The sequence below is a fragment of the Ranitomeya imitator genome, chromosome 1, assembly GCF_032444005.1.
Source record: "Ranitomeya imitator isolate aRanImi1 chromosome 1, aRanImi1.pri, whole genome shotgun sequence".
Classification (NCBI taxonomy): Eukaryota; Metazoa; Chordata; class Amphibia; order Anura; family Dendrobatidae; genus Ranitomeya; species Ranitomeya imitator.
In genome coordinates, this window is record NC_091282.1 from 1,037,571,115 (window position 1) to 1,037,593,670 (window position 22,556).

A 22,556-nucleotide genomic window follows, 5' to 3' on the forward strand; every position below is an offset into this window, starting at 1 on the left:
GGATAAGTGGAAGAAGGCTCAACAACAATTAAGAAAATACAAATTGGAACAGGCAGTTAAGAACATGTTTCTAAAATTACACTACTATGAAGAGAGGGAAACCACAGGTAAGTTGCTAGCCATACTTGCTTAGACGCATTGGGAAAACTCTTTTTCTGCTGAAACACAGAGAATGAAGGATATCTACTCAAAACTCAGACATCTTACAAATAATACATGCGTTCTATAAGAATCTTTACTCTTCCAGGGTGGGTTATATGCAGGATATGTTATATGTTTTTTCTTTTAAAGCACAATATCTTCTCTTTTGAAAATACAATATACATGCAAAAGACGGAAGTGCCTATGGGGGGCTAAATATTCTCCATCTTTGGCAAATCTAACCATGGCATTCTGGGAGTCAAAATTTATTTATTCTGCGGACAATCCCTTTGTGGCTAGCATGTTTTGGTATTGTAGATACATTGACGACACGCTCATTATTTGGTGCGGCAGAGTATCTGCCATACCAGAATTCATGGAGTACTTAAATAAAAATGACTGTGGAATCAAATTTACCCATAGACATGCCAAACATAAAATTTCATTTCTGGATTTGGAGTCGAGTGGATATAGTGGTGAGCCTATAATTAGCAAAACGCATATCAATCAAACCTGTAAGTGGGAACACAGTCTTACATGCTAGAAGCAGTCACCCAGCACATACAATAAAATCAATACCGGTTGGGGACTTTACAAGACTCAAACGAAACTGTAGTAAGGAAATAGGCAGAAATGAAGAATTTTATAATCTAGAGGTGCGATTAAACAAACGTAAATACCCAAAATGGTGTTTAAAAAGGGCTAGAAATATAGTTAAAAACAAAGAGAAAGTTTACTTAAACCGAGTGCTTTTAGGGGAGAAAATATGGAAAATAGACAAGAAAAACCATATGTTTGTCTACAATTTAGTCCCCATTTTAGTGAGATTAAATCTATCATTCAGAAATGGTTACCAATATTAGAACAAGAAGAAACACTATCAAGCATACTAAGATGGTATTAATGTGGTGGCTAGGAGAGCTCCCACCATTGGTAATGTAAATTCCCCGAGTCTTTTTACATCTAAATCCAAATCAAAAACTTAGTTGGAGTGTAGGGGTTTTTATAAATGTGGTACTCCTGCTTGCAGTACTTGTGCATCCAGCCAACCAGGTAAACCATTCACAAATTCGGATCATTCCAAAAGTTACTATATAAAGGAATTTATAAACTGCCATTCTAAAAATGAAGTCTATAAAATTAACTGTTTGGAATGCAACGTTTCCTATGTAGGGTGTACCATAAGGAAATTAAAAAACAGAATATCCGAACATATTAGAGATATTGGTAACTTTAATGCCGGTAATAAAAACATTTCTATGGTTGCCAAACATTTTGTTACCTGCCATGGCAACAATATATCAGCAATGTCCATTCAGGGCATCGAACTAGTTAAGTGCTTTAATCGAGGGGGGACATAAGAAGACGCCTCCTAACGAGAGGCGTTTTGGATTTATAACCTGCGAATAAGATCCCCCTTTGGTCTAAATAAAAAAAACAAAATTATGCATCATTATTGTTAAAAGTTTTTTTATTTTTGTGTAATGTGATAGTAATTGTTTTAATATATGTTAATGATTACTTACTTTGTATAGTGCTATTAGTCACTAGGACCTGTTCAGAATCATGTGATCAACGATTTCGCTGTTATTGGCTATTTAGCACTATGTAAAGGTCCCTATTGTCGAAATGCGTTGTTCCACTTGTCCGCATCCACTTTGTGCAAGGATCTGCACTATTTTATACTTTATATGGATCAATAAAGACTTCTTCGAAATTTTTAAGGAGCTGGAATACGCGCTTTTTTCTTCTCATCTTCTATTGCTACACGTCTGGGCCAGGACGAAGTTTCCGCGCTCCGTTGGTCTGTCGGTGAGCTGGCTGTGGCTCTTGTAGCCTATTTTCTTTGTATTATAATATCACTCTAAACTTGAGCCCCCAGGTCATTAAAGCTTGAAAAAGTTAAAACATGGGGAAAACTGTCAATTTCAGCTCTGGGCAGAACAAACCTTATTAAGATGCCTCATGCCCTCTATTTTATATGCCCTGCATAGTTCACCAGTCTGGGTTCCTAGGTACTGGTTTAGGAAAATACATAATATTTTCAGGGACCTGCTATGGAAAAGATTACTTCAGATGAAGATAAGGGTGGATGACCATTGTACTCTGTGTGGGGAGTAAATATCTTGGATATGTTCTGGTTTTGTAGCCGGTTAAGGGAACGATGGAATTCAGATGGGAAATTAATAAAGTATTCCATATCAGTATCTGCATAAAATCAAGGTTGTGTGTCCTGAGAATATTGGGGGTCACAGGAAGTGATGTGCCAGTACACTTGGCTATTGGAAAAATGTTATGCCACACAAGGAAGGCTATTGTGAACCACTGATTAGTCAACCTTCATTGATTGATGAGATTGTTTGCAGTATAAAAAACACAATTCACATGGAAAAGAAAGTGTACATTAAAAGAGGTGCTGTAAATAAATTTAAACAATAGAGAGATTGGATTAAATGTAGTTTCAGAGACAATATCTTTGGATGTGATCTTTGATATATTTGTGATAGGCTGAGTAAGGGTATGTGCAAACGTTCCATTTTTTTCGCGTTTTTCGCGATAAAAATGTGATAAAACGCATTACAAACTGCAGACATATGCATCCTATCATTTAGAATGCATTCTGCAATTTTTGTGCACATGATGCGTTTTTTTCCACAAAAAAAACGCATTGCGGTAAAAAAATCAGCATGTTCATTAATTTTGCGGATTTTTTGCGGTTTTCCCGCTATTCTATGCATTGGGAAAAAACGCAAAAAAAAACGCACAAAAACGCATGCGGATTTCTGGCAGAAATGTCCGTTTTTTGTCAGGAAATTTCTGCTAGAAAATCCTGACGTGTGCACATACCCATACCACATAATGGTTTCCGTTATAGAGGTAAACGTGTTCCCAGGGTCAGGGGGTTGTATATGCTGTCTTGTAGATGTGTACCAAGGGAGTTGAAAGAAAGGGTGGGGAATGGAAGGGGGAGGGGAAAGGGTTAAAAAAGTCCAAATATACTTTATATATTGTAATGTTGTTATATATCCCTTACATGTATGTTATTACTTTTGATAGATAATTTCAAATGTTAAGTTGATCTGCTGAAAGCAACGTTAACTGTAATATTAAATAAAAGTTTTATTGATCAAAAAACTTGTCTTTGATTAGTCAATATCTGGCTGTGTAAAAAACATGGCAGAAATGTCAATTTCAATTTAATCATTAATTTTCAGGAACAATAACAGTTTAAACAAAAATTTGCAAACTATTTTGTGAGATATAAATATTTACTACAATACATCATTCAGGACAGGGGTAGGTCACATTCAAGGGCATGTTCACATTAAGAGTAAAAAAATGCCAGCAGGGAAAAATATTGATAAAGCTCTCAGGTACCTACCAACTAATGTTAAAAAAAAGGGTTGCCTCTTATTTACAAACATCAGCGAAAAGGAAAGATTCCTAAAGTGCTCTGCACTTGAAAAATGGACATCTTTGACCACCTGTAACTAAATCGTTGTGTGAACATACACTGCTCAAAAAAATAAAGGGAACACTAAAATCCCACATCCTAGATATCACTGAATGAAATATTCCAGTTGCAAATCTTTATTCATTACATAGTGGAATGTGTTGAGAACAATAAAACTTAAACATTATCAACGTAAATCACAACTAATTTCCCACGGAGGTCAGGAGTTGGAATGATGCTCAAAAACAAAGTCGAAAATGCAGTTACAGGCTTATCCAACTTCAGTGGAAATGCCTCAAGACAAGGAAATGATGCTCAGTAGTGTGTGTGGCCTCCACGTGCCTTTATGACCTCCCTACAACACCTAGGCATGCTCCTGATGAGGCGGCAGATGGTCTCCTGAGGGATTTCCTCAGCATCTAAGCATCTGCCAACTCCTGAACAGTCTATGGTGCAACGTGACGTTGGTGGATGGTGCGAGACATGATGTCCCAGATGTGTTCAATTGGATTCAGGTCTGGGGAATGGGCGAGCCAGTCCATAGCTTCAATGCCTTCATCTTGCAGGAACTGCTGACACACTTCAGCCACATGCGGTCTGGCATTGTCCTTCATTAGGAGGAACCCAGGGCCAACCGACACCAGCATATGTCTCACAAGGGGTCTGAGGATCTTATCTCGGCACCTAATGGCAGTCAGGCTACCTCTGGCGAGCACATGGAGGGCTGTGCGGCCCTCCAAAGAAAGGCCACCCAACACCATTACTGACCCAGTGCCAAATCGGTCATGCTGAAGGATGCTGCAGGCAGCAGATCGCTTTCCACGGTGTCTCTAGACTGTCACGTCTGTCAGATGTGCTCAGTGTGAACCTTTCATCTGTGAAGAGCACAGGGTGCCCGTGGCGAATTTGCCAAACCCGGTGTTCTGTGGCAAATGCCAAGCGTCCTGCACGATGTTGGGCTGTCAAGACAACCTCGATCTGTGGACGTCGGGCACTCAGACCGTCCTGCATTAGGAGGAATCCAGGGCCAACCACACCAGCATATGGTCTCACAAGGGGTCTGAGGATCTCATCTTGGTACCAAATAGCAGTCAGGCTACCTCTGGCGAGCAACATGGATGGCTGTGCGGCCCTCCAAAGAAATGCCACCTCCACACCATTATTGACCCACTGCCAAACCGGTCATGCTGAAGGATGTTACAGGCAGATTGCTCTCCACGGCCTCTCCAGACTCTGTCATGTCTGTCACATGTGCTCAGTGTGAACATGCTTTCATCTGTGAAGAGCACAGGACGCCCGTGGCAAATTTGCCCATCTTGGTGTTCTGTGGCAAATGCCAAGCGTCCTGCACGGTGTTGGGCTGTGAACACAACCTGCTGGAGGTCATTTTGCAGGGCTCTGGCAGTGCTCCTCCTGTTTCCCCTTGCACAAAGGCTGAGTTAGCGGTCCTGCTGCTGGGTTGTTGCCCTCCTACGGCCCATCCACTTCTCCTGGTGTACTGGCCTGTCTCCTGGTAGCGCTTCCAGCCCCTGGACACTACGCTGACAGACACAGCAAACTTCTTGCAACAGCTCGCATTGATGTGCCATCCTAGATGAGCTGCACTACATGAGCCACTTGTGTGGGTTGTAGAGTCCCTCTCATGCCATCACGAGTGTGAAAGCACAACCAACATTCAAAAGTAACCAAAACATCAGCCATACAGCATTGGTACTGAGATGTGGTCTGTGGTCCCCACAGGCAGAACCACTCCTTTATTGAGTGTGTCTTGATAATTACCAATAATTTCCATCTGTTTTCTATTCCATTTGCACAACAGCATGGGAAATTGATTGTCAAACAGTGTTGCTTCCTATGTGGACAGTTTGATTTCACAGAAGTTTGATTTACTTGGAGTTATATTCTGTTTAAGTGTTCCCTTTATATTTTTGAGCAGTGTATATTGATGGTATTATAGAAAGGAAATAACTGGAAGGTTATGGAATATATTACACAATTAATGCAATTATGAAAAAAACGTTATTTTACTACTCTATCATGTGAGTAAATTAATTTTGTTATATTATTAATAGTATTGCCTATTGTTCTTCAAGTGAAGGACCAACGACCACATGTATCAACCACAGTACAGCATGTCTATATTCAGCAACATTATTATAAACTGGTTCCAAACTGCATAGTTGTACTCATTTTATAATAGAATACAATGGTAGTCAGCGCCTTACAGCACTTCTCGCCACGATGCATTCAGATTGATTGACAACAGACACTCCAGACAACACTTGGGAGCACAGAGACGACCTAAGGAGCGGCTTGGAAACCACAACGTGGTTAGAAGTGAGTGACAAGGAAGGATGCTTATATATACAAAATTAGTCTTTCAGGATGTATATTCGCTGGAAAGAGAGTGCTGCACGGCTTCAGTCTTTCACTTGTGCTTTTTATGTAGTACCTGATGGAATTACATTAGATTAGTAATAATATCACTCGGAATCCCCAGGTACTTCTGCAGATACTATAGGTCCATTTGGGTAAAAACACAACTAGATAAAAAAATCTACCATAATTTTCTTTTTGAGATTTTCTCATGCATACATAAGCATTGAAAATGCAATGACATAACGACAAATTTCAATTACAAATTCCATTTTATTTTTTTTTCCATTCACACTTACTGGATCCCACACTTGAGCTAATGAAAAGATTGTCACTGAATGAGTAGAAAAAGGTGAGCTGGACCGGCACGCCAGTAGATAAAGTCTTGATTAAGAAAGATGAGCAATGTAGGTTCAGCTCACAAACAGATCACAAAGTACAAACAAATCTTTATGCAATACGGACTTACGAAACAATACAGTTCTTTTTTCACAAATAGGTTCACAGAATTCTGCACAGCAATCTTGTAGAAAAAGGTAAAGACTATGCAATGACATTATTTGTTATTAGTTTACATTATTACTTTAGATCTGTCTGGGGTTCACCCGACACTTTCTACAAACGGTTTTATCATCATGATTTCATGATTTGGTACTACAACTTACAGTAACCAAGGAAGAATGATGGAGAATCACTAGACTGCTAAGAAGGAGGAATCAGTCTACTTACAGTATAAGAAAATAGAAAATGTGGATCTATCTTGTTACACTTGAAAATGTCTGCATTTTTTTAAACGAGGTCTATGTTTTTGTGGATATTAACATATTCACATAGAAATGAAAAAAAAACAATTAAGGGAGATGTAACATCAGCTCCTCTGAAAGGACATATCCAAAGACCAATGTCTCATATCTGATCACCAACAAGAATAGTTTGCTTATTATTAGAGCCAATGTGATAGATTAAAGTAACCTAGCAGCATTCTTACAGAGACGCCAGTTTTATCTAGGAGCCGTGTCCAGTATTGCCCTACTAAAAGTAAAGGTAGCAGAGTTTCAATACCAGAGACAAGCCACGGACAGATGCGGCACTATATCTGGAAGAAAGCAGCCATTTTTACTAAACTGATTTAACCGCTTTATCCTATTACAACTAAACCTTAATCCCACTACATCTGTTATCCTGGCAATAATTAGTTTTTCATACTATTCATTATATTATCTTCCATTTATTTTAGTTCCCCCTTCAAGATGAAACTCTTTAAACATGTCCAGAATTAGATAAACATGCCCATTTTCTCTTGAAAACAGCACCACTTTTCTACATGATGTGTATGGTATTTCCACAGACCCGAGGAGTGAGGTTTTCAAATCCTAGACATCCATTTAAGGAAAACCATATGGGTAATCTATTGCTTAAAATGTTCCAAGTATTGAGATGGAATCCAATTATTTATAGCATTATACAATTAATTAACCACAAATTGCCATTATTCCCCTGACCCTGAAATCTTCAGTGCTGAAATAGTACAATCAGTTGGAAAAAAAAGGAAAGCAAGAAAAAATGTACTGCATGATAGCATAGAGTGTATGAAAGGATGCACACTAAAATGTCTCAAGAAAAGTATTCCTCAACCACTCCATTAAAATCAAGACAGTGAAAAGCTAGTCATTGAGAGAGACCTGGCCTAAATAATCCGGCCACCAAGTTAAGCTTCCTCTCCAGTTACACAGATGAAAATAAATGTCTCCTTAGGACTAAAAAATATATATTTCTTTATATATATATTTTACTACATAACTCAGCAGCCTTTATACCTCTGCAAGTTTCTCATCCCACAAAAAAAGGTAAAGCAAGGTCTACAAAAATAGCAATTAATTCTAAAAATAGTTGCGGATTTCAGTTTTGATAAATTACATTCAGATGTAATATAGCCATTTCTAAGGACCTATGCAGAGGCAGATGGCTTCTACCTCCTGACGGAAGTTAGCATTTCAGTGCATCAGTAATGTATCCACAGCTTGCTTGGTATCAATATCTTGTCTGATATTCGTGGTGCCAGCGGTTAAAATCGTTGTAGAAAAGCACAATGCTTCCTGATGCCATGCCAGTCATGATACACCTGAGAGTGATGAAAATACACAGTCAATCATATGCATTATACATAGTGTGTATGCATATATGTGTGTTTATGTATTTAGCAAGACCAAGACAAATCTTCATTACAATTAAACATTACCTGCTTTAAAAATTATGAAGTTGCCTCATAAATTAGCCGCTACAGGCAATTTATCGGACTTTGTGAGAAATCTAGGTTATACAATTTTGCTAAAACTTAAAGAATAGGCTGATAAGTTGCATAGGCTTAGGGTGAAGGTAACTATAAAATATCAAGTTATGCAGTCTATGATCATTTATGATGAAAATGTACTGTCATTTTTCATAAAACAACTTCTATGTGTAAAATCTAGGCCTGATAGTTATTCCAAACAGTGGACATCAATGACTACTAGACTGAATCACTCACCTTTGGTCGTAGGACATGGCCATGGATCGGATGCCAGCATCACAGCCTGGGTAGGCAAATAGATGTTTCAAGTCACATACTTGCCAAATCATGACAACTCCGCTGTCTCCTCCTATTAGCAGGTACTGTCCATCTCGGCTCATCAGTATTGCCTAGAAGGTCCAACACACAACAAGCTTTAAGCACAATTACATGAGACTCACCCAACATGAAAAAGATCCTTCATTGTCACATTTAGGTTTCTTGCGATCACTTACTACTAGGCATTTTGGAAAACAAAGAAATATAAAAATCATGGTATGTGATGCATTTTGTTGGATTATTTAATACATGTTTACTGAGAGCAATTATAACAAGAATAGAATACAGCAATACTACAACAGATGATATTGTCATTAGGGCCAAGTGTGGTATTTTACTAATGATCATATTAAATGGGTCGTCCCCCAATTTCAGCCTGTGATTATCTACAGTATAGATGATAAAATGCTGATCACAAGCTAGGACCATCGATCACAGGAATAGGGGGGTCCCAAGTCTATGTAAATAAGGCGGTTGTAACCCATGCGTAGGACTGCTTCATTCTAAGTCTATAGGACACCAGTCATTGACGAGTAGAACGTTTGTTATTTTTTTCCAATCCCATTAGCAAATGGAGCAGCAGGATGCACTTCTACTATTCGAATGAAACAGGTAACACACGATCCATACTCTTGTGATCTTGGGATAAGCCACTTAAAATAATAGAAACAAGCATTTTCCCACTTTTCCATATTCAATCCAAAAATACCACTAGAATAGGTCATCGAAATTTAATTGGTGGCAATCTGACACTGATCAATGGCTATTGGCTACAGTGTTGCTTAGATGTAAAAACAGAACAGAGCTGGATAGCCCAGCGCTATTCGATGTGTAGCCGCTGCTGCGGACTGTGTAATGGTTGGAACTGCAGCACTCGGCAGGGGCTGTTACACACTGAACACAGCTGAGCTGTGCAGCTCCACTCAGCATTTACATCAGGCTGCCTGCTGGACAATTAGATCTGCAGACAACCACTTGAAGTAAGCTCAAAAGTGACGTATCACATGCAGGTGAGGAAACAGAACGGCAGAAGGGTCATCCTCAAAGAAGGAACAAAATCAATATTTATCAACTTTTCACAGTATGATATTTAACAGATTTAACACCATATTTCAGTTTCCAGCCATGGGCCGGTGGTGATATTGTGGTTAGTTTTATGACCGATTTATGAGTCTCCTGATGATTTCTGGAATACATTATCATATCTGGACTCCTTTCAATACTACAGAAGTACACACTGCCATCATAAACTGTTCCACAAAATTTACAACTGATACAACTTTTCGTCCTTTACGATAGAATTCTTTCTGAACAATTGCTGTCTGTGCAGAACGGACAGATGTGCAATAGCTGTATCCCTATACAGACACGCCGCCATAGATTATCACATGAGCTAAATCAATACTCATCCTGATCCCTTGTTTGCTCGGCTGCGATCTCCTGAGGCTATTTTTGAATTGCAATTATTACCATGACAAATAATTATTTGCTACACTTAGAAAATTCATCTGAAGAAAATCCATTAACCTTCCAGTCACGGTTCAATGGCTTTTTATATTCTAAGCGTTTTATGAGAGAAGTTCTATAGTAAGAGGCAAATTAAAGCCATTAATCTTTAACCCTTCTATAACCTAAGAAAATGATTCTGCCAGTGTCTTTATTAAATTACTGCCATCTATTCAGATTATCTCATTTGTAGATGTGTCTTAGGGGTTCACAATCTTCCTACTTGGAAGGCAGTGTGTTCTGAACTATAATTTTCTCCTGACACTTCTTATAGGAAAATAAACTTTGTATTGGATTTTATATTACAAAATATAGGGTGTTGTGCTGAGTGTCTTAAGGATCTACTGGTAATTGCCTGATTGTATGACCGAATGCCACTTTTATTCCATATATATCAGAGTAAAATCTGAACCATAAAAACACTCAGACGTGGCTATGCACCATTTAATGCCCGAATGCTAGGTCGGGTAGCAAGAACACAAAAAACTGACTCAAAATGGAGGTGTTCCTTTTGGAGATTTTGGTTTGGCTTTATATCCTAATACAAATGGAAGGACTCTTTAAAGAAGTAGTCCCCAACCGGTGGCTCACAGGCCCATGATGGGTGGCTCGTGGCTGTCTACCAGCTTGGTGCACTAACACTAGGTCTAACAAACAGCTATGAAGAGCAGGTCTCCAGATGGTGAATTATATGAATAACTCCGCACAGAAGAGCAGATCTGGATGTAAATATACTGGCCTTGAGGGTTCAGAGATGGTTTACATCTGGTAAGCTGAAGATAGGATAATACTGCCAGTCACAGGAAGTGTTTGAGGCTGGATGGGACAGTGTGGTGGGAATGCTTGTAGAAGGTGGTAACCTCTGGATTTTGGTATATCGTCTCGGAGAGATTTCTGAGGAAAAGCTTTGGCTGTCAATCCACCGGTAATGGGGGCTCTGGGTGTCACCACTAGGAGGGGCGCAGGACCTGGATGTGGCTTGCAGCCTCTCTCAGAGCTTATTGTGGCTAGTGACCCTCTTTTAGAGTGGAATGTAGCTCTCAAAGTCAGAAAGGTTGGGGACCACTGCTTTTAAGGGCCAATATTGACTTCCAGGTTGCTACCTACAAACTGTGGCACTAGACACCCTGTTCCCTTACTCTGTGGAGAGGCCATTAGCATAACTGGTCAGTATAATAAAAATGTTAAATAATGGTAAGGAAGGCAATCGGGATATCATGACTTTTACCAATCCCATATGACACAAGGGGTTGTTTATTGCAAATGGTAAAAAAAAGGCCTGATCCATATGACGGATCCAGAAGAGCACTTTGGCTTCTATTAAAAGTTACATCTGTGATGCAGAATTCAACAAGGTCTAAGGCTATGTGCACATGTTGCGGATTTACCTCTGGAATTTTTTGTGCGGATTCTGCATCTCTTGGCAGAAAACGCAGGTGCAGATTTGATGTGTTTTTTTATGCGGATTTTGTGTGGATTTCATGCGTTTTTACCCCTGCGGATTTCTATAATGGAATGGGTACAAAAACGCTGATCTGCACAAATAAATGACATGCTCCTTCTTTTGATCCGCAGCGTTTTCCGTGCGGAATTTTCAGCACCATTAGCACAGTAATTATTTTTTTCCATTGATTTACATTGTACTGTAAATCACTTGCGGATCTGCAGCGTTTTTGCATGGCAAAAACCGCTGTGGATCCGCAGTAAATCCGCAACGTGTGCACATAGCCCAAGAAGTGACCAAGAAGGGAAGATTATAAAAACAACAAGAGAAAATACCGTAACTAAGTCCATGGTCCGTACATTTTTTCAGCGTAGAAAATCTGTATTTAACAGTACAAAATAAAGGGATATGATTTCATGGAAAGTCATGACCTGTTTTTCCCCTATAGGTTTCTATGGGGAGCCTGAAAAAAAATCTTAAGATTTTGAATGTAGAATCCAAGTGCTTCTACACACACAAAAAATATGTATAAAAAAAATCTACAAAAAAAGAACACAGCAGTATAAAAGCAGTGTATTTGCACGTGGGCATATGGTATGATATACGGTAAATGATAAATACTGAAGATCACTTCCTCAAAAGCCAAACCAAATCAAGAAAGTTCACATTAAAACATAAATAATGGACATATTCCTGAAAATATAGGACAATGTGCCATCTGCAGGGTAGAAAGAATAGAATGCACGCTGCACTATTTCTAAATGGACCCATTATACACTACTAGAGAAACAGAGTGCTTTGCTTTTCAACTTCATACCTAAATTAACTATATAAATAAAAATTAGAATTTATTACCTTGTAATACAGTATGCATAACTCAATACTGTTCTGTAAAACTGGCTTTCTTCTTTGGCAGAGAAATACAGCCGTGTAATGCAGAACATAGACTTATATCCCATATCTGCTTTTCCATAGACATGACATATAGATGCTATAAGACTAACCTTTTCAAGTTAAGAAAACATATGATATGTAAAGCTGATGAGTCAGAAAATCTTACTGTGGACTGTCTAGCATCAAGTGACAAGGGGGAGTAAAGGAGGAAAAGATAAGAATAAAGTGAAGAAGTAAATATGATCACAGGCCTTGTATAGGGAGTTAGTCAAATCTAACAGCAAAAAAGATAAGAAATATGGCAACGATTTCACAAAGAACAAACTTTACAGAAAAAGAAAAGAATACAGGGAAAATACTTGGGAAAATGTATTTAAACACTGAAGAGCTAAATCAGCCCAGAATGCTTAAAATATGAAATAACCTCAAAGAAAAAAATGTTTAAAAATTTGTAAAGAAAAAAAGGAAACTGAAAACAATGAAATTAGATTTTTTGGAAGTCTGTTTCTGAAATGAATGGCGTGCTGGACTGTCTTGACCATGTGTTTGATGAAAGGAACGCATCATCTTATGGGGACTTATAGCATATGTATTGAGTCTCTAATGGAGACACATCCTGAAGCCAGTAATATATAAAAAAAATCCACTCAGTTGGTTAACGGAGAAACCCAAACGCCAGTGACGTAGACGGACCCTGAGAATGCGGGGCTGCCATGTGTGAGATAGTGCTCACTAACGGGTAGTGGAATACTTGCTTAGCAACGGGATTCAAGATACACAGGAACACTTTCTGCACATAGTCTATGCGGTTTATTATAGAGTCATAAACCGTACCACGAACAGTCCATTACACACTGTATCAGGACATGACATTAGGTTTCACATCATTAGTTTGCGGCAACTAAACACGCTGGTCCTCCTCTGACCAGTTGCCGTGGGTGACCACACAGTTCATAAAACATAATAAGCACCAACAGTCTGTGGAGGTACCTTACGGGAGCTCCTGCTCTACCTGCTGACTCCTTGTCAGTCCTCTCTCCCTGGGAAAGCTGCCTTACAGGGATCACCAACTTGCCTGACAGGCATACACCAGTCGGTTCCAGACCCACCGAAGGACGGTAGCTTCCCCAACACAGTAGCCGTCATCGACTCTGCAGGTCCTTGGCCTCACCTCGTGCTCTTCTGGGATCCGGTCCACACACAGGACCTCACAACACAGAGGCCACTCAGGATCACAGCCTCACCAGGTGATCTTCAGGGATCCGGTCCCCACTCTGGACCTCCCAACACCAAGGCCACTCAGGACCATAGCCTCACCAGGTGCTCTTCAGGGATCCGTTCCCCACTCTGGACCTCCCAACACCCAGGCCACTCAGGTCCACGGCCTCACAAGGTGCTCTTCAGGGATCCGGTCCACACTCTGGACCTCCCAACACTCAGGCCTTTCCTCTCACAGGACCTTCCAGCCAAGAGCCATTCAGGTCCATACACAAGAACCATGTGACCCACACCCTTTTCACATTACATACTTGTTACCACTCCCACAGCTGGGAGGTGTGTGTGTAGCTAGTTCGACCCACCCAGCTCTCAAACTAGCCCTGCCAGCCCCCCTCTAAAACAACACAATTACTTGTGGGACTACAGGTCCCAGAACAACCTCACTGCAGGCTTACAGCGCAGAGTATCTTCTTCTGCGACAAACATACCAACCATTCACAATAATGCCGGACTTTGTCTCATCACCATAGTTATGCCTGCGACTGCCATGCATTCCTATGGCCTCAATAAGCCTCCATGCGTATTCTGAGGAGACCATGCAGCGCCCCCTACCTGTAAGGAGGTCACTGCATCACACATGGGAAAGTCACTTTTGGTGATGGTAAATTTCTTTGAGATTATACATTACTCTGTAAGCAATGGAGAATAATTACATTACTGGATTTCTGGAAAAGCACAGAATGTCATCGTTCAATAGGAGTCATCTAAAGCAGCATCAAAAAGGACACAAAGAAACAGTAGCTAAAGATCTGAAAATGGAAATCCCACTAAAATGTGGAGTATAGGACAGCCAGATGTACAGATAAATACTGGAATAGCATTAAGCTACTTACTGGTAGCGGCATTTTTCGGAGGCCCATGACAGCACACGAGAGAGGGGATCCGCCCTTCAGGAACAGGAAACCTACAGATACAAAAGGGCGGCACCTCTCCCCATGCATCAGTTGTATTTCAGAGCTTGAGAGGACTACCGCGGTTAGTGGTACACAAATATACATTATATACAGTTTATATACAAAACAATCCTATTGTATCGAACTAGATACCACTCATGAAATCTATCATTATATACACTATAGGAAGTGCTACCCCCACGTGAATAGGGAGGGAACTAAGGGTGCTGTCATGGGCCTCCGAAAAATGCCGCTACCAGTAAGTAGCTTAATGCTTTATTCGGACTCCCATGACAGAACACGAGAGATTTACAGAGATGTAAGCTACCTTAGGGAGGGACTATAGATTGTAGCACCCTTAACCCAAAGGAAAGATCAGAGGAGGACCCCAAATCCAACCGATAGTGTTTAAAGAAAGTGGAAGGGGATGACCATGTGGCCGCCTTACATATCTGCTCCACTGACACTCCAGATCTTTCCGCCCAGGATGACGCCATGGCCCGGGTGGAATGTGCCTTTAGATTCTGCGGAGCTGGCCCCCCACCTGCTGTATAAGCTAGAGAGATAGTTTCCCTAATCCATTTAGCCAGTAAATATTTTGATACTCTAAACCCTTTCTTTGGACCCTGGAAGGAAAGAAGCAGAGCCCCATCTTTCTTCCAATTATCAGTAGCTGAAATATACTGAAGAAGAGATCTCCTGACGTCTAACGTATGAAGCTCCTGCTCTTTAGGATTAGAAATAAAGGACGGCAAAACTATCTCCTGTGATCTATGGAAACGTGTCGCCACCTTTGGTAGATATGCTGGGTCTGGTCTAAGGACTACTCTGTCTGACAAGATTTCAGTGTATGGAGGAGCTCTGGAAAGCGCCTGTATATCCCCTATCCTGCGAGCTGAGGTTATGGCAATCAGGAAGGCTGTTTTGAGTGTCAACATTTTGATCGAGGCCTCCTGCAGAGGTTCAAAGGGGGGTTTAGTGAGAGAGGACAGAACTAAATTTAAATCCCATGGAACTGTTCTGTCTTTATGCACTGGTGTGAATCTACTAACTGCCTTAATAAACCTTGCTATCCAGTAGTTATTAGCTATATTACAGGAAAACAGGGCACCTAAAGCTGAGACCTGTACTCTAAGGGTACTAGGAGAGAGTTTTAACTCAAACCCCTTTAGTAGGAACTCTAAGATTTGTTGTATTGGCACCCCGTCTTGGATGTTAAATTTTGAACAAGTCAAGAACTTTCTCCAAGTCCTAGAGTAGATTCTCGTAGTTATTTGCTTTCTACTCTTTAGGAGTGTCTCTACTAAGTTTGGAGAGAAGCCTTTCCCCACTAATAGTGACCGTTCAAACTCCATGCCGTCAAATGGAGCCCCGCCACTTGTGGATGGGAGATCGGTCCCTGAGAAAGTAAGTTCGGGATCTCTGGCAGTACCCAGGGGACCGCTACGGACATTGTCTTGAGCCAGGCAAACCAGGTTCTTCTGGGCCAAAAGGGGGCGATAAGGATGACTTTCGCTCGATCCTCCCTGATTTTCCTCACCACTAGAGGTATCAGGTTCAGTGGTGGGAAAGCATAGGCCAGTGGAAAATCCCATTTTATCAGAAACGCGTCCACCGCCAGGGGATTCTCCCTGGGATTTAGGGAGCAAAAAAGTTTTACTTTTCTGTTGTTTCTGGTGGCGAATAGATCCACCACTGGTTGACCCCATCTGCGGACGACAAGATTGAAAATGTCCTCGTTGAGAGACCACTATCCCTGTTTTAACACATTTCGGCTGAGGAAATCTGCTGCCACATTTTCTTTTCCTTTGATGTGAAGAGCTGTCAAAGATAGAAAATTGAGCTCTGCCACCTGGAACAACCGATCCGTGATCTGCATTAAAGTTTCGGAACGAGTTCCCCCTTGCCGGTTTATGTAAGCGACCGCCACTCTGTTGTTCGACAGAATTCTGACGTGCTGGCCCTGCAGATATACGAGGAATTTTTTAACAGCTAATTCAACCGCCAACAACTCTCTTTGATTTGATGAGAATGTTGTGAAGGGTTCCCACTGTCCCTGGACCACCATGTCCCCCATATAGGCTCCCCACCCTGAAGAGCTGGCATCCGTGGTTATCACGTGGGTGACATCCACCATCCAGGGAACCCCTGCTGATAAATTCTGTTTATCTAGCCACCATCTAAGGGAATTCAATGTTATCGGCCTCAACGTCAATTTCCCATTCAATGCGCCTCCTAAGGCTCTGTCATGGAACAGGACTTCTTTTTGCAGGGACCTGGTGTGGAACTGAGCCCACTTAACTGCTGGAATGCAAGATGTGAGTGACCCAAGTAGAGACATTGCTTGTCTAAGTGTCATGGAAGGTGTATTGATTGCTCTTAATACAAAACTCTGAATTTGGTCTATTTTCTCTATAGGGAGGAGACACTGCTGTGTCACTGAATTCAACATTAACCCCAGGAATTTTTGAACATTTAGGGGCTGTAATTTCGATTTTTCAAAGTTTATGATCCAACCCAACCGTTCTAGTTTGGTTTTAGCAATCTCCCATTGTGACAGACAATGATCTACCGAGTTACCTACAATGAGGAAATCGTCTAAGTAGGGGATTATAAGGACATTTGACTCCCTTAAATGCGCCATGACTTCCGCAATTATTTTAGTAAACACCCTAGGTGCCGAGGTGATCCCAAAAGGGAGCGCTCTGAATTGAAAATGTTGAATCCTACCCCCCATTAGTATCGCTACCCTCAGGTACCGTTGGAAATCAGCATGAATGGGTACATGATAGTAGGCATCTTTCAAATCCACTACTACCATGAAACAGTTGTTGAAAAGCATTTTTATTGCCGAATTGATGGACTCCATTTTGAAAGTATGTTTCACCAAAAACTTATTGAGACCCTTAAGATTTATAATGGTCCTGTAAGATTTATCAGGCTTCTGGATTAGGAACAGGGGAGAGTAAAACCCTTTCCCTGCCTGAGAATACGGCACTTCTACCAAAACATTTTTGGAGCAAAGAGTCCTCACTTCCTCTTCTAGGGCGAATTGTTCAGTGGGAGATGAGCGCCAGGGTGTTAACCTAAATTTGTCCTGTGGAATATGAACAAATTCCAGCTTGAGACCATGGGAAACAGTGTCTTTTATCCAAACGCTGTTTGTGATTTTCGACCACTCTGCCGAGAATTGCAATAGTCTCCCTCCCACTGGAATTGCCAGTCATTGGTCTTGTTTTTTATTTTCCGTCTGGTTACGGCGAAACATGAGACCTGTACCTCGTTTTCGCCTATCCTCCCATCTGGGACGATCTCTCCCTGGTGAAAAGGCGAGCTTTCCTCCCCGGTTGAACCTTCTTTTGTTGAAGGGACGACGGTATGGATTGAACAGGTTGGGAAACTTTTTCTTATCATCTCCTGCTTTCTCCAGGAGTTCATCCAGGGTAGGCCCAAATAAATACTCGCCTTTACAAGGGATAGCGCAGAGCTTTGCTTTTGCCTGCATATCCCCCGGCCAGCATTTCAGCCATAGGGCTCTCCTTGCAGCATTAGAAAGTCCTGCTGCTCTAGCTGCCAACTTTACGGAGTCAATTGAGGAGTCTGATAAAAAAGCCGCCCCCTCCTGGATTACAGGTAATGCTGCGAGTATGGAATCTCTAGAGGCCCCTTGCTTTAATTGGGTCTCCAACTGGTCCAGCCAGACCATCATTGACCTTGCCGTGCAGGTTGAAGCTACCGCAGGTCTTAAGGAGCCAGCTGCCATTTCCCAGGTCCCCTTTAGGAAGGTATCCACTTTCCTATCCAGGGGGTCTTTAAGTGTTCCCATATCTTCAAATGGGAGAGAAGATCGTTTAGCTACCTTGGCAATTGCTGCATCCAGCTTTGGTGCTTTCTCCCAGTTACCTACTGCTGGGTCATCAAAAGGGTACCGACGTTTTTGCGCAGGTGGTAAGGAGCCTTTTCTCTCCGGTTTTCTCCACTCCCTATTAATAAGATCTTGTATTTTCTCATTTAAAGGAAACACTCGGCGCTTTTTCTGCTCCAATCCACTGAACATCATTTGTTCTTTGGATAGTTGAGGCTTGGGTTCTGATATACCCATTGTGCCTCTGACCGCCTCTACCAATTTGTCTATTCTTTCTAGGGGTAGGCAAAACCGAGCAGCGTCTTCTTCCGAAGAGGAGGATGATGCTGCTGAATCGTCCGATTCTTCAGACTTGTCCTTTTCCACAGATGAATCAGATGCCCACTCAGTTCTCTGCCTAGAACCTCCTGACTGTGAAAGGTTTTTAAAGGACTCCTTAACCTCCATTCTAATCATCTCTTTGAGACTGGCCGTAATAGAGGAGGATTCTTCGGCTACCTACGGGGATAAGTAAGGTAGACTAGAGTGTAAGATCTACATGCTATACCCCCTCCCCTCCTTCCAGAACCTCACCGTCTGCTGGATACAGGGGTCACATAGTTTTTTAGGGTGTGAGTCAGGCAAGGGAACCCCGCAGATGGCACATTCCCTATGCTTCGCCTTACTGACGTTTTTCCTTCCCTGCATAAAACATATGAGGGGACACTAGTCACCAAGTGAACTTTCTCGAAGGTCACTTACCAGTGGCTGCCCCACACCCAGAAGATACCGAAGTACGAGGGGGATCTTTTCTGGCTGACGCTCCAGGTAGGAGCTTCTGCGGCCAGACCCATCGCTCTTTTTCTCACGATCCTTCTCCATGGATTTCTGAGGCACTTCATCCAGCAGCAGAGGCTGCTGATCCTGAACAGACTCCATTTTCAGTTAGGAGACCAGGAGCAAGGATCGCGCTCCTGGAGCCGATATATAGCCCCTCCTTCAGCCAGCGTAATTATGCCGCGCTTGTAGCCACTTTCCACCCCCCCTCGCAGCTGCAGGGGATCAGCCGACACCTGAGGATGATCGGCGCACATTTACCGGTGGGCGCCGCCATCTTGGAGCCCCTGCGCATGCGCAGAAGCTCCGCGACCCGGAAGTCACCGCCGGCTCCGCCCCCCGACGTCACCCCTAGTCCACAGCGCTTCCTGTCAGCGCTGTGAACAGCGTGGGACGCCGAGACCATGCCGGGAGACTCCGAGGGCGCCCCCACAATGGCGCCGACCCCCCAGAGCCCCCCCAGCGCTTCAAGGGAGGAGGACCTTTATACATACCACGCGCGGCTTCCGGAGACAGGACACCCCCTGGCGACCGCTTCACGCTGATCAGACACTGCCGTGCAGCCCTGCCAGAGCCACCGTGTCTGCTTCAGGTACTCCGCACCGGCCGAGGTAGGAGACCCCCTCGCTACCCGAATCGGTCCGGCCGGCCTGGAATCTGCTAGCAATCTTCTTGTAGGATCCAGTCCCTCCAGGAACAGGAAACCAACTGATGCATGGGGAGAGGTGCCGCCCTTTTGTATCTGTAGGTTTCCTGTTCCTGAAGGGCGGATCCCCTCTCTCGTGTGCTGTCATGGGAGTCCGAATAAAAATGATCAATCTGCAAATAGTTTTAATTAAACATCATGTCTTTCCCTAAAAATCACTCCACTGGGTGTATCCGTTGAGTCTAACCTGCGGTCAATTAGCTCTTGTAAATAGTAATCCATTTCCAGCAGCAGAGGTGCGGACGGATTACAGGTGGTAGAAGCAGGGGATTTAGATAGTGAGCCCCAATGGGGACAGTGATGATGTCTGTAAAGCAATGTAGATTGATGGAGCTATATAAGTGAGTATAAAATATATAAAAAAATAATAAAGGTGAACTTGGAGGTTGCACATTGCATGCTGGGAAGTGAGGCAAATCAAGTCCCAACACCTAGAGTTTAACCTAAGCATTGCTCATGAGCGATACTTGGTGGTTTGATAAATACGAGGTTGTTCTCTTTCAAGAAATCTTCATTCCCCAATGAAATGTTATATACGGTATATATAAAAACCACTAAACTGCGCTATACTGACTGTTCCCAGGTTCACCAGCTAGTCTCCGCTGAGGCTTCTGGTGTACGGCGTTAGCTGTGTCACGATAACAGTAGACAATTAGTGAGCTCATCTGCTCAGGCAGAGTAGACAGAAGGCCCCGATCAGAGCCCTTGAGTTCACTGGCTGCCATGGTGTTGACATGATGTCAGTGCCGCACCCATTGACAGGCACAGGGAGCAGCAGTGAAGACTCACCAGTAGACCTGGGACCGGTGAGTATAGTACGGTTTGTATTTTTGATACCAAATTACGTTGAGGGATGAAAATTTCACGAGCGTGGCCACCCCTTTTAATGGCTTACAAATAAGAATGATCACCAATATAGCAATTGGCTTCACACAAATGCATCTATCTGGTTTCTTCTTCTAATGCACGCTTCAGTAGCGAGGACTTGTGAAATGTGCGCACACAGTCCATCGCCCTGACAGGACAACATGTCCTAAGGCCGGCACTTGGAGAACACAGGACAAATAGCCTCACTTGTATCGCCGAACAACACTGTTGCCATAAGAATCTATTATTTACTTAAACACAAACAAAGAAATCCCTTCTATCCCGCAGATTATGGCTTGTATGCAGCTACTGTGCCCTTTCCAATCTCCAGACAAAGCAAATAATTGGATCCCTTGGGTTGTGAGAGCTAGTGTCTTTGCCTCAGGTAACGGCTCGGTTTAAGGAGTGGATTTCCTTTCCATCCAAGTTATTCCTTCTGACGTCTAAACATTGCATGGTAGATGTGCTTTGACGTGCCGCTGGCCGGGGCTCTGCTCAGCAATGCAGCATTTAAAACAAAAACAGGTGTATACCGCTGATTAGACTGAGTGTCCCCAGGCAGTCTGGGGGTCTCTTGGTAGTATTCATGAGCAGCCTACAAGAAAGTAAATTAGAATTCTGTCCTGCGTCTGATGATTGTAAATTGTTACTTTTGTCGACATCCTGTGGGCTCGGGCTTACCATGACACATGAAACACAACCTGTTTAATTCCCCTCATTCAGTCAATGGCAGTTGGACTTGACCTTAGGTTTCCTTGGCTTCACCTCTGGCACCCTCCCCCCTTCCTATTACTTGAGAAGCAAGCAGTGAAAACATCAGTCTGCCACATCCATGGGCAGGTATTACACAGGAGGGGGGAGATGGACTTTAATCACACAGTTGCCACTTGCCTGCCAGCATGATAAAGTGCAGAAGCAGATGAGGAAAAGGGGCTGTGGATTGTTTAACTCCAAAACCCAACAGGGACTGCTTTGAAAAAAAAGGAAGAGGGGGAAAAACATGTGGCTGCAGTACACATGTGTTTGCCTGGACCGCGGACTTCCCCAGCCTCAGGCAACAAACTCAGCTCCCAGCACACACTGAGACACAGCAGAAACTGTTTTAGCTGGCAAGGGATTTCTCGATATTTCACAGATTTATTAGCCTGGCTGACAACATAATCACAACTGAAAGTGACAGATTATGAACATTATTATTGCAAAGGGGAAGAAAACAACAGTGGACCCTACAAAGCTGCAAAAGGGGAAAACAACCTACTCCCATCCCAGCATGTAAGGTCTCGCGAAGGGTTTATTTCTGATCAGTCTTTCGAGTCAGCATCGCCAAAATCTGCTAGAAAATATGCAATGTCTCATACAAATATCTTTACAGGCACAAGACCTGAAAACGTTGCTGCCTTAGATGCAATAAGTCCAAGAGGGTGGCAGGATATAGCGCCATTTCAGAAAAAAAAAAGCAATGGCAGCATGGATTGTTTTTCCATTAATTTTCTTTTTTACAGGCAACCAGTCACCAGGTTCTTCCCATATAAAGTAGGGCCAGCACCTGTAAGCCCTCATATACAGCGTTCTAGAATGCTCTATATAGGACCCCAATGCGCCTTCCATAAAATAATAGTTTTTACTATACTCATCTACAGGGCCCCGATCCGATGGGTGTCGCAGTTCTTGATCTGGTGCCTCCTCTCTTCTTTTAGCCAAAACAAGT

General features: G+C 42.4%; 1 protein-coding gene across 1 annotated transcript in view; it reads right to left on the reverse strand.

Moving 5' to 3' along the window:
• Positions 1-6,224: 6,224 nt before the first annotated feature.
• The window catches only part of LRBA (LPS responsive beige-like anchor protein), an 825,317-nt gene continuing 808,985 nt past the window's right edge, over positions 6,225-22,556 (reverse strand). The window contains exons 55-56 of the mRNA XM_069744053.1: positions 8,499-8,650; positions 6,225-8,093 (exon numbers count right to left, since the gene is read on the reverse strand). Coding sequence (XP_069600154.1) covers positions 8,003-8,093; positions 8,499-8,650 — 243 coding nt within the window. The 3' untranslated portion in view covers positions 6,225-8,002. The remainder of the gene's footprint in view (positions 8,094-8,498; positions 8,651-22,556) is intronic.